This window comes from Poecilia reticulata, chromosome 8 (assembly GCF_904066995.2).
Source record: "Poecilia reticulata chromosome 8, P_reticulata-male-v2, whole genome shotgun sequence".
Taxonomy (NCBI): Eukaryota; Metazoa; Chordata; class Actinopteri; order Cyprinodontiformes; family Poeciliidae; genus Poecilia; species Poecilia reticulata.
The window spans coordinates 13,694,480-13,707,134 of NC_088837.1; the positions used below are offsets into that span (position 1 = coordinate 13,694,480).

At 39.2% G+C, this 12,655-nt stretch overlaps 1 protein-coding gene across 4 annotated transcripts in view; it reads right to left on the reverse strand.

Moving 5' to 3' along the window:
• The window catches only part of cep112 (centrosomal protein 112), a 111,389-nt gene that overhangs the window by 32,174 nt on the left and 66,560 nt on the right, over nt 1-12,655 (reverse strand). For all 4 annotated transcript variants that reach the window (XR_014088627.1, XM_081609977.1, XM_081609975.1 and 1 more), the window contains one exon: nt 10,627-10,857. Coding sequence is in view for 3 of the 4 variants with exons in the window: in XM_081609977.1 (XP_081466103.1) it covers nt 10,627-10,857 (231 nt within the window). In the remaining variant the exon portion in view is untranslated. The remainder of the gene's footprint in view (nt 1-10,626; nt 10,858-12,655) is intronic.

Consider the following 12,655-nt stretch of genomic DNA (forward strand, 5'->3'; position numbering starts at 1 on the left):
CTTATATTACGGAAAATGCTACTAAAGTACAGAAAATTGCACTAAAAACCATATACAGAGAGAATATACGTGATGTGATCTCATTACAATCGTTATGTGCGCAAGTTACTCCCAGAAAGTCCCTTAAAAAAAGAGCTAAGGAAAGCAAAAGGGCTGGCAGAGCAAAAGTTAATTTTGTCACACTTGTTCAAAAACAACATAAGAAACCCTACCCTAAACTTAATCAGCACCCAAATTTTTATATTTATTTGTACATACTTTATTGATTTGTTTACAATATGAAAGTGAGTTACAGATTAAAAATACTTCTTGTTAATTCTCAGGTCCAGAGGAAACCTGACATTAGCAGACATTCTGGCATGTAAACTATAAGGATGTCTCAATCCAATCTCAGACACCCGCAAACAATCAGAGCTCCAGACCAAACTCAACTATCGATCCGTTTTACTCCCTGTCATTTTGGTTCATCTACACTCTCAGCCATTTTTTTTTTAGAAATTTTAATTGCCTTGAAATCTGTATGTGTGCCACTTGCAAAATTGTATACCAGGCAAAACATATCAAAGCAAACTAAAAATAATTAAGTTATCAGTTCAACAAACTGATTGGTATAAGGACAAAAGTCAACAGGAGCAAAACATGATCCATATGTCAAGTAGGAGACACTAAAAAAAAAAGATAGCTATACTCACTCTAGGTGACAATAGCAGCTTTTTAATTGAGTTTATCTTGTGCTGGAGCTGCAAAACCTATAAAGACTGATTTTAAAGATTAACTCTGTAATTACAACATTTTTACTGAACTGTGTGGTCTTGACCAGGAATTTGCACCAGTTTTCTGATCTTGTAAGGGTATTGAAATTTTATTTAAAAAAGAAAGCTTTAAGACAGATGCATTATGCTTACTTACTGTTGTTTTTGTATTTCAAAAGGGACATTGCACATTAAAAATGTGTCACTGTTAATTATAAAGGCTATTTTTCATCTGTAGCCTCGCAAGGAACCAAAAATATTAACGCAATATTTTGAGCACGTCTTCATTTTACATGCATCATTGCTATCTTTGTGACATATACAGAACAATTAACATTAACCATTTACATGTACAACACGGCATATTGAAGAACTCAACAGTGTAAGGATGGGAAAAAAAATCTTGCTCACTCAAACCAGCTACCAAAGGAGGTGGAAAGGATCTAAACTCCTAAGCAATCAGCTCAGTCACATGTGTTTAATCCCTGTTGATAGAGAACTAAAAGCCAGACTTTTTCTGCAAAGATTGTGCTCTGCAGGTTTACAATCATGCAGCTACACAGCATTCTGCAGCAGAGAACAGGCAAAACTGGTTCATTGTTGTTCCTTGACATGTTGTCATCAAGTGCGCCAATACCTGGGGCATTGTCTAAAGATAACAATAGTACTAATTACTACAAGTTCAGATTACTGATTAATAAGTTTCACACTGACAGTAATAAAACTATACCTCAGGATGAGGGCAATTTACTCTCCAGGAAACATGTCACCTTTTAAAATGATCAAATTCAAAAAAAGGGTTACCACGTTTTGTGATATTAATAATGTGGATGCAATCAAGTACATCTGTGCTTTTGTTGTTTAACTGCATAAAGATCTAAAACCAGCTAAATCTTGTTTCTCCAGGAAATGTTTAGTGGTTTCGAGTATGTGAACATATTCGGCTGGGATTATAAAAGGCTGACCCCTGTCACGAAACACTGATGGGTTCTATTGCATACGCACCTGCATAATACACAAAGCTGATCACCAAGGTTTAAGGTCATTTTCACACCTGGAAACTCATGCTTCAATGCTGAATTTCTGCCAAACTATAAAATGTCTGCATATTCGCACATAATCCTTCCAATAACTCATAGAAATGCACCTTAAAAGTTCTTGATCATTGCGGTTCTGCTGCCAAAGGTTCCCTAATTTCATTCGGTTTTATTTACAACCCAGTTTTATTCACACAGTCAAAAAGGCCACAATGTGTCATAAAACACATTCTTAATTGGTGTTGTTTCACCCTGGTCACAACAAGCTGCATGTTGTATACTAGAGATTTGATTTATGTTGTTAGTCTCTGTAAAACCATAAAAAAAAAAAAGTCAGGCTTAAAAAGGTAATTTTCTGTGCTCCACCAAGCTTTTCCAGTGGCAGCTGTGTTTGTAAGAGCTGAAAACGGCTCTCTGTTCGCCGCACATGTCTCTCGTAACGATTTGACTTCAATCTGCTTGCGAGGGAGAGCTGGGGAGATGTTATTTACTCGTTTGTCTGTAATCATCGCCGTCTTTGCCCGCGCATCTTTGAGACTCTGTGCAAGTGAGGGGAGTTGGTGCTGTAATGACAAGAGGCTTTATTTTGCATTTCACAGTTTGCCATCAATGCCTGTCAGTAGTGATTTGCTTCATGCATGCTGCTCAGTGTCAGTGCTTCATCGTGCAGAGTACAGAAATAATGCATCACGAACGCAAGCAGGCGTACACGGATAAACATACATCAAATGCTCCAACACGTAGGGAATGTTCAGTGATTACACAGAGTTACTTCTTGTCAGAAAACCAATTAAACCCATTTCCATCAGAGTGAATAGGAGGTGAAATCTAACCCGCACTACGAGGTCAAGGGAGAAAGTATTATAGATGCATTAAATGCTGCTGAATCAGATGTTTAAACTCAAGCAGGTGGTCAGACGTTTAAAAATATGTCACAGTCAGGCTTTCTGGTAAACCGTATGCAGTATTTTTTTATTCAGACAGCCAATGAACGTCGACTCGAGCCTGATGATATTCAGGGTATCTGGTTTTCAGAGCAGGTCGACCTCACTTTCTATCCATTTATATCCCCATCCCGGCTTTGATCACTAACAGTCCTGATGTTCAGATGCAGGCTGCATTTGAGAGGAATTTGGAAGTCAACGCAAAAAAAAAAAAAAAAAGCATCATGTCCCAGTTAAAACTCCACTTCAAACCAAAGTGTAATCTGTAGCGTGCAACATGATGGGAGCTGCCTGACGCCATGTCTTAATGCGATTGAGAAAGTGTGTCGCTTCCCTCCCTCCTCTTGGATGACTTCAAAAAGTGAGCAAGGGAGCTGTAATGTTTTTTTTTTCGTTTTTTTTGGGACAGCAGAGCTTTTACTCTGACTCTTTCATCTGCTGGCTGACTCACTCTCTACTTCACCCTTTCTTTTTCTCTGCCGTTGGGCTGTTTTGGCGCACCGAACAGACAAACAGGCTGACGTAGGCCTGAGCATGCGTACATGTACAAATATACACAACGCAACATACATTTAGACATAAAGACCTACTAATCTGGATGCCCTTAAAGAAAGAGAATAACATTTACGCCCCGAAATCAGATTCCTCGCTTTGCCTCCTCTGTTTTATTGTCTCGCAGTAAGTCTGTCAGGGTAAGCTGAATGTGGGCCCTCTTTGATCATCCCCCAGCCAATGTTTTTCTCCTCTTCGTCTAATCCATGACCGACTGAATAATATGATTTGGTGTATCTCCAAATGGCAGGGGACCAAACTATTAAGTCAGCTGTGGCAAAGACATACCTATGACGACAATGACAACAACCTCGTACCACCACCTTCTGGCTGAAGGAGTGAATGTCTCAGGGGGGGTCAGGATCAAAGCTGAATGGATTAATTTGGATGTTAATGACATAAACATCACTTTAGTTTAAGATTCCGGATCCTGACTTGTCACTACAAAGACATGTTAGCGTTTAAGACAATAAACAGTGTGACACAGACATATGTAAATGGGGTAGGCGCAGTTTTAGAGACTTTGTGAGAAAGTCCATAGAAAGAGCTCTAGGAAACTTTTAGGTTTCTACGTCAAGAACCCTTTTTCAGTAAGTATGAGTTTTCTGGGGCCATAAAGAAAATATTGTCAACACTTGCCAGTTTACACTTTCATAGGGAGTTTGGAGTAATTTGACAAATTTCTAAGAGTACCCATTGCAAACAATTATTGGTTATATTTTTATTCACTGAAGAGAAGCCAGTCTCTCACGGTTCTGTATGGCAGTAAAAACACAAGATCAAGAGTTCAGGCTAATTGTGCTCTCCAGGGATAAAGGTTCAGTGTAACGTAATGGAATCAACTCCTTAACGGTCCTGACCTTTACATTTGATCCAGACCAAGATACAGAGTATAGAACCAAAAGAAGCAAACAAAAGGAGGTTCTACTTCACAATAATGCCCATATTTGTGTTGTTTTCTCAGATCAAAGTAGAACGAGCTACTGGAGGCTCATAATGAGCAGGATTTACTTATAAAAATGCAACCACTTCTTCTGAGTGATGGCATAAAAATATGGGTGTATCATCTTTGAAGACTTTGCTGTGCCAAGCCGTATTTATTATTACAGTAATACCTTTAAGAATTTAATCTTATTTTTTTAATTTATTCAGCACTGAATGAAGTGTGGTGAACATCATGCCCATGCTGGCCTAGCATAAGGACACAAAGCCTCACTTATAAGATGTTTATGGCAATATAAAAATCTATTTTTTTTAAGTGGAAGAATTGATTTGAATTCAGGATTTAGTGATACATTAGGCATTCTACAACATTATCATAAGGCAAAGTGATATCAATCATCACATTACTGTGAAAGACAACAAACAAAAGAGGCAGTTATGAGCTAAGTTGTACCAAAATATGTATTAAATTTGGAGGAGAAAGTCACAGATTCCAACATCTTAATAGAACTGTTTGTTCTCATCTGAAAATCAGCACTCAAACTATCTTGGGTGGTCTGATCAAACGTGCGCCGGTCTAAATATGCACAAAAACCCAAAATGTTCAAAGCACATTAAAATCCAATCTGTCAGACCGCATTAAAAGAAAGTGTCAGAGAGTTGTGGATGCACTCATGGAAAACTGTGTGAAAGCTGAGGCATCTCAGGTCACTTAGAACAAAAGCCATAAACAAACGGTTTCCCTGAAGCAAACAGCCAACAGGATGTTTTAAAATCTCTGTCCAAGTCGATAAACCAAGAACTTGCTGCAATCCGCTCATCCAGCTTTCTATGGTTAAAAACTTTGTTCTTCACTTCAAAATTCTAAAACACAAATTTTTAAATATACATCTTCCACACAAATAACCTAAAAATCACTAGGTATTATGCACAGAAGGCACACATGCTTTAGTCTAATGTTGAAACACATTTAATCTGAAATAGATGTAAAAGTTTTATGTCTGCAGGAAGTTAACGGTAGAATAAAACCAAAATCACAAGCGGTGGTGAAAAGTATGTCAGACTTCTTAAAAAGCCCTCTCTGCCTGAAGCACAGAGCTCTTGTTCCACAAGGATATGATAACATGTGGAAGAAAACAAACCAGCTTCAAGGATGACGCTTTTAAACTTTTCCTATTTAGAGTAAAAATGGTGTGGGTCATGTCACAATGAGACTAAATTCTTCTTTCCCATGGGATACATCACAAAGGACACTAGTAAGCATTAAACCAAAGTAGAAAAAAAAATTATGGCAACAGAACTGCTGTAATTCTGAGATGGCATCTCATTAGTGAGACTTAGCAACAGTAAGAACGGCTGGTACTTCTCTGATTTACACCAATTAGATCCAGTGTGAAACCATAGTGTTATTATTCAAGGTTTTCATACCATTAAGATTTCATACCTGCCGCAAGCCAACACTGGGCTGTGAGAAAGAGAAAGTAAGGTTTGGCTACTCAAAGCCAAAAAAACCCCCCGACTTTGTCCTTTGCTGACGTTTTGCCAACAGGTGACTTTGTTTCTTTTTAATGAAATTCCGAAATGCCCTTGATCTCAAGTAAAATTAGGCACAGACACATTTTCTCACATTTCAGGTTGAATCAGAAACTGTTCCCATGATTATTTCTGTCACCTGTCACTGCGCGCAATACTTGCAAATATTCAAGGCGACGTATCGGCAATTAAATTCCATGAAAATTGGGGTTCTTTTTAGGTAACTATTAGTGCGACACATGCGCTCGATGAATACTCACAAGCACGCAGGCTTGCATTGACACGAACACACACAAAGTCATACGCAAACATCTCAGAGATTTTTTTTTTTCTTCTTCCATCTAATCTCCTCTGGCAGTTCAAAGAGCCATCCTCTCCAGACTAAAAGTAAATATGAACTCACGGTTCCAGACGTTATTCATTTCCTCAAACCTGAAGCCTCTTGATCTTTTGTCTCACATTATCTCACCTCTCCAGTGTGAACACAAATTGTACTGTTGTGTTGCACAAAGAAGTTTTAGTCTACCAGCAAAACTCTGAGACACTTACTGCAAACATCTACTCTCCTTAATGTGCCACGGAAAGTATGCAAAGTGCGAATTTATGCATTTGTACAAGATGAGAATTGCCTCCAAACTGCCTAGCTCAGATTTGTGGTGAAGACCAGCTTCTGACAACCACCTGATGTTCTGAGCTTTGCCACAACTTAAAGGGGGTGGTGAGGATATAGGGGAAGACATACAGATGAAGGGTGGAGGTGTGGAGCAGAGAAAGAAAGTTAGATAAGGAGGTGGTGTGGGTGAAAGGCAGGATTCTTGCTCACTGTAGCCTAGAGATGAGGCGTTTTTATCAGGCACAGAGGCAGTCTCACAGTCCCTTCATTGCAGCATGGGTGATTGAGAGGTCTGAGGTTGTGTGTACTCATTCTCACCCCAGAACATATGCGCGCACACACTCGGATACACACCAACAAAGATAAACTTCAATAGTGTCGCAACTTTCCCTCTGCCTGCCGCCATCAGTTTTCCCTCTCCGCTTTCTTTCCGGCGCAGATCAAATGTGCAGGACTATCTCTCGGTCTGGTCTTATTTCCTCTGATTCTTCTGGTTCTCATTATTTCATTCCAGCAGCTTTGACAGTATACTCCCAATAAGATCCACCACAACCATCCAGCCCTTTTCTCTCCACTGCCTATCCCTTAAACTTGTGCGTCTTTGATGAGAATCCATTCATGGATTTAATGGATTTCTCCTTTCTTTTTTTTTCTCCATCAAAATCTTGAAGATGTGTTTAGGAAAAAAGGAGGTGGAGGGAAAAGCTGCCCTGCTTCTACTTCTAAGAGCAAAGTGGACTGCATAGGATAGCATTTCTGTTGGCATCAAAAGACTGAGAAATTTTTAGCTTACAAAACGGGGCGTTCGAGTCAATATGGATCTGAGGCCTGACTGACTTCAGTCCTATGGGTGCAGCGACAAAGAGAAAAATTTTCTTCCTTCATCTGAAGTCAAACTTGGAGAAAGATTAGAAAGTACAAAAGGCGGGGGAGGGAATAAAATGGTCAAACCTTTGCCGAGGATTTTTTTTTTAGAAGCATCCTCTTTTAGCTGCCAAAAAAGGAGGGAGAACTCATTAATCTCGCTTATAAAAAGTGAAACTAGCACACAGTTGGTAGCGTTATCAGTCAGAGTTCAACACACGGCTACATTGCTTTGAATCCTCTCCAGATTGCTCGACAACTGTGGCTTGTTTTTCCTTACGCACACAAAAAGATGCAAGAGAAAGAGATAAACTGAGTGTTTGCAACAAAACAGTTTTCAAGCACCTAAAGAAGAAAAGCTGGAGGCACTTTTTTTATTTTATTTTTTTTAGGATTTCTACCACATCAGTATTCTCGGTTCTGTGTGCCATATGGAGCCAAAATGGCGCCTCAGTGTTTTGGAGGTGCATGCATTCCGGAGCTAATGCTGTGCAGCTGAAGTGGGATGGTGTCTAATGAAAAACGCTCTTTTTGAGGGGCCCTGTGGAAGGATTAGGTTCTGATCAACACCACCTTAGGTCAGTTCCTGCTGGACTAGCAAAAGATTACGAGTGATTTTGCAATGTGGGTTGAGTTACGAAGGTGGAAAGAGGAATAATAAAAAAAAAAAAAAAAAAGAAAGAAAGAAGGAAAGTTTTGAAGATATAGTATTACTGGTTTAAGTGTCCACACCCTTTGTGTTATTTCTTATTTTATCTGGTAGCAACCATAAAGTCCAATGATTCTATGAGTGAAACAAAAGAAAAACAATTCATGCTTTTCAACATTTTTAATTAATAAAAAAAAAAATCTATCTTCTTATATATTCATCTATCTTATGATGGTTCAAAATGAAATCCACTACAACCAAGTCTCAACCCCTGTGTTTAATTTATTCTCAGGATGAAGAAAGCTGTTCTGACCTGGCTGAAAGGCAAAGAGTGTCAGGGAGAGCAAAGATGCCCACCAGGCAGGTCAGGGATAAAGATAAGACGTTTAAAGCAGGGTGGGTTTACACCGATATTTTGGAAATCCCAAAGAGAACTGATCAATCCAAAAATAAATAGAAATGAACACAGGCAGCTACCTGAACTGACTGGCAAGGCAGACAGAGCATTACAAAAAAAAAGTTCACATTTTGTACAAGTTCATGTACAAACCAATGTAATAAAAGTATTTATAAGATTTCCAAACTTCTAAAAAACTAGTTTTCCGCTTGTGTAAATGTAAATGCAAACTGAAGAAGCATCAATAATCTTTTAGTAATTAAGTTTTTTTTTTTTTTTACTTTTCATTTGATTTAAACATCTAGATAAGGTATATCTTTGACTAATTTCTTTCCTGAAAGAAATTAGTTGGGGTCAGGTCTCTCAGGAGAAGGTTGCATTCTGTCAACTGACCAGAAGGGGGGACTAGTCTGGTTGCATAAAACAAAGCTAAATCATGTAATGTTGCAGAAAATTAACTCAACAGCTTTAATCTGTAGTTTTGAAGTAGAATGATTTAGCAAAGACGATCAATCTACTTTTTTGAATTGACAATCTAAAAAATAAAAATAAATCAACTTTAGCAGTGTGTCATAACTGTTACCTCAATTGTATATATGCACACAACAGACAGAGATTGGGATTGTTGCACTGAGATTACTGGAAATGTACAAATCGGCCTTGTACACAGCTATAGAAGAAGACTTGTGAAATGTCTGGTGAATATGCAGCATAATTTTGCAGAGGAGTGTGAATGGATGAACTGGTAAAACAGAATGGAAAATTACACACTTAGAGCATGAAGATAAAAATACTGTTACAGCTACAGCTCAAAACAAACACACACACACGCGCACACACACACACACACGCGCGCACACACACGCACACGCACGCACACACATGCACACACATTTAAAAAACAGCAAATATCCACACTGTGTTGCTGGGTGTGTTGTAAATATTACATTTAAAATCTTTATAAGACTGAGAACAAGCTTAAAGTTGGGGACATAGCAGACTGAAAGAAGGACAAACATTCATGATGCACAGACATTAACACATGTAAACAATAATCTATAGAATCAAAGAGTAAGGTTTAGCACTTCAAGTGCAACACTGACATGCTATGTGGTAGAGAAGGCAACCATTTTGGGTTAAAGCTGTTGATGTCCCAAGTTCCTGCTGCATAGCCGATTGATAAAAGATGAAAATCTTAGCAGAATTGATCATATCTCCAGGATAGGAAGTCTTATTTTAGTTACATTAAATTGATTTTTTTTCCCTTGCTTAGCTGCCCTGTGTCTAGCTCCTTCAGATTCACATCAACTCTGACCAGTTTCTGTCTTTGCTGAAGAATCAAAACCCACAGCATGATGATACCACCATCATACCTCTTCACCAAAGGATGGTGGGTTCAGAATTTTATACGTTAGCCAAAAACTTTAATTTTTGGTCTCATTTCAATAGAGTAACTTCCTCCACAATTTGCTTGGTTTTTGATAAACATCAAACAATATTTCTTATGTTTTCCTTATAATAAAGTTTTCTCCTCCCCAAACTTCCAGAGAGGCAACAGATGACTAATCCGTAACCTTGCTGACAGGATTTCGCAACTGAGCTATGAATCACTGCAGCTCCTCCAAACTTACAATGGGCCACCTGTCTTCTTGGATGTTCCTCTTGACAAGCCTGTGACTTTAGTTATAAAGACATTGTGTGGTAGGTTTGAATTTGTCCCACAGTCCTCTCATTTTCAGATGCTGGATTGAACAGTGCTCTCTGAGATCGTCAAAACTTGGGATATAGTTTTATAACCTAAATCTGCCTAGCCTAAAGTGTTTCTGCAACTACCTCTCTGATCTGTCTACTGTGTTTCTATGTCTTTATGACACAATTTGTTTCCTAATCTTCTCCAACAAACCTCTAAAGCAAAGGTGGGTAACTCCAGTTTTCAAGGGCCAGTATCATTGAACTCTTCAATGTGTACTTGGTCTAACACACCTTATTAAAGTCGCAGAATAATCTGAGAATATGATCCTGTTATTATTTGATTCCAGTGTGTTGGAGCAGCACCATATCTAAAAGTTGCAGGACATTGGCCCTCAAAAACTGGAGTTGCCATCCCATTTTCTAAAGCCTTTACTGAACAGCTGGATCTACAACTGAGATTAAATCACACACAGGTGAACTCTATTGACTAATCAGACGTTTTGATAAGGAAATTGACTTCAACAAATATTATTTGGGGACATGACTCCCAAAGCGGTTGAGCACCTCAAATTTCCCTTCCACTCCACTACTTCCAATAAAACATACAGAGAACTTACAACAGAACTCAGCCGTATCTCATCCCCTATTTACCTTCTCCAGATTGGTGTCCATCTCCTGTTGGTGGCTCTTCTTCAGATCGTTGACCATCCGTTCCATGTCGGAGCGCAGCTGCTGCATCGACGCCTCCTTGGCGTGGGTCGCTTTTTGCCTCTCCCCCTCCTGAAGCAGCGTAATGTCGGCCAGCTTTTGCTTGTGCTGCTCATGGGCCTGCTGGAGCTCATCGTGTAGAGTTGACACTTGGGCCTCCAAATCGGAAATTGTCTGTAGATTGACAGAAAAATGCATCGGCAGGAGGAAAAGTTATTAGACTTTCTATTTTATTTTCCTACTCAGCAGGTTAGGAATGAAAATGCATAAAAGTTCTTTCTTATATGTTTATTATGCGTTTTGCAAGGTAGAAAGACTTTCTGAACGTTTAGTTGATTTAATGAAAGAGTAATGTTTGAGAATAGAGGTGGGCTGACGGAAAGAGATAATTGGATACAGTATCAGAGAGAAGGAGTCTCTGTGGAAATTCAAGCGTTTGTACTGTACTCTGCATGGATGTGGGTGGCGGCCTCTGCAATGAACTCCTCACTTTAACTCCCCCCTTCCAAACCTTTCAGCTTTGACTTTTCTCAGTAGAGCATGTTTAATAGTGTTGCCAGTGAGTGTTAACATAACATAGTGGAAATGCTAATAAGCTCAAGTGAGTGTTCCCCAAGACTGCAAAAATATGCAGCGGGAGCCAGATCTTTGCAGTTCGGAAAATGTCAAAAAGAAAGGTAAAAAAATTTAAAAAAACATCACATGATTAGGAGGATGGACACTGTTTTGAAGGAGATGTGGCAGAGGGAATATTTGCAATGACAATATTTGTTCTTAAAAGGAACATGGGCCCTTAATGTTTAGCTAGAGTACTAATATGCACTTAAAGTAATTGTACCACATCAGGGGAAATGCAGGATTCAGCAAGTCAAATTTAAGACTTTTTAATGACATTCAATGTCCCCTTGAATGAAATTTAAGACAGAACAATCTATACATGCACAGGAAGGTTGGGGGATCCTGCTGTATTACAATCAGATATTTTTGCACAAAATGAACCTAGCCTGGTATGGGTTGACAATAGAAATGAGCCACTGGAGAAAACAAACATCGTATAGTCAACTTGCACTTAGTCATGATAGATACAGAGAAGCTAGCTAGGAAGCAAGGGTTCACTAGCAGCTGGTTACTGGTAGTCGCAACCGCCTTGAGTCACAGAAAGCAATGAAGATGTTTGCGGACGACTCAAAGTTTGGCCTGACAGGACAGTCCCGGGAATATATATATATATATAAAAAAAACTACCCATACAAGACTAAATAGTTTTGCCGTGACCAAATCTAAGACTTCTGATCAAAATATTTGGGACAAAATTATATATTTATAACAGATTTAAGACGTATCAAGACCTTAATTTTAGATTCATAATTTTTAGGATGCACAGACAATCTATACATGAAAATGGGTGCCTGATCCTTAAAGGCATTCTAGGATGACTTCTCCAATTAGAGGCAATAAGCAATAACTATTACAGTGAAGTTTTGAGAGGTCTAAGATGAAGGACACTGTTTCACTCCAACATACCTGTATTGCACCTATTCCCCAGTTATTGCACATCCTCATTACTCTCCTTTGTTTCCGCATGTGCTCTTGCCTATTGCTCGGTCCCCAGCCGCCAGAAAGGCCCGAGCATCCCAGGACAACACTGCGTTAAGGCTATCAGACAGCGAGTGTCTGAAGTGCTTTTTATTTAGGAGGCACTGAGGAGAAGCAAAAGGGACTTAAAAGGAGCGCCACATAAACAAGCAGAAGCTGTGGCTACGAGCTACTCTCTTGTCTACACTGGCTCACGCACACAGATCTCCCCGCGTGTACGTGGGCGTGCGCGTAAAGACGAACAGTCTGGAGTTGTCACACACACTCAGAATAACAAGCAGCAAATTCAAAGAAAACAAACATGAAATCGTGTCCCCTAAATTCTGTCTGATCGTTCGCAATTTTCTCTGCTCCGCTTTTGCAATCAAGGGCAAGA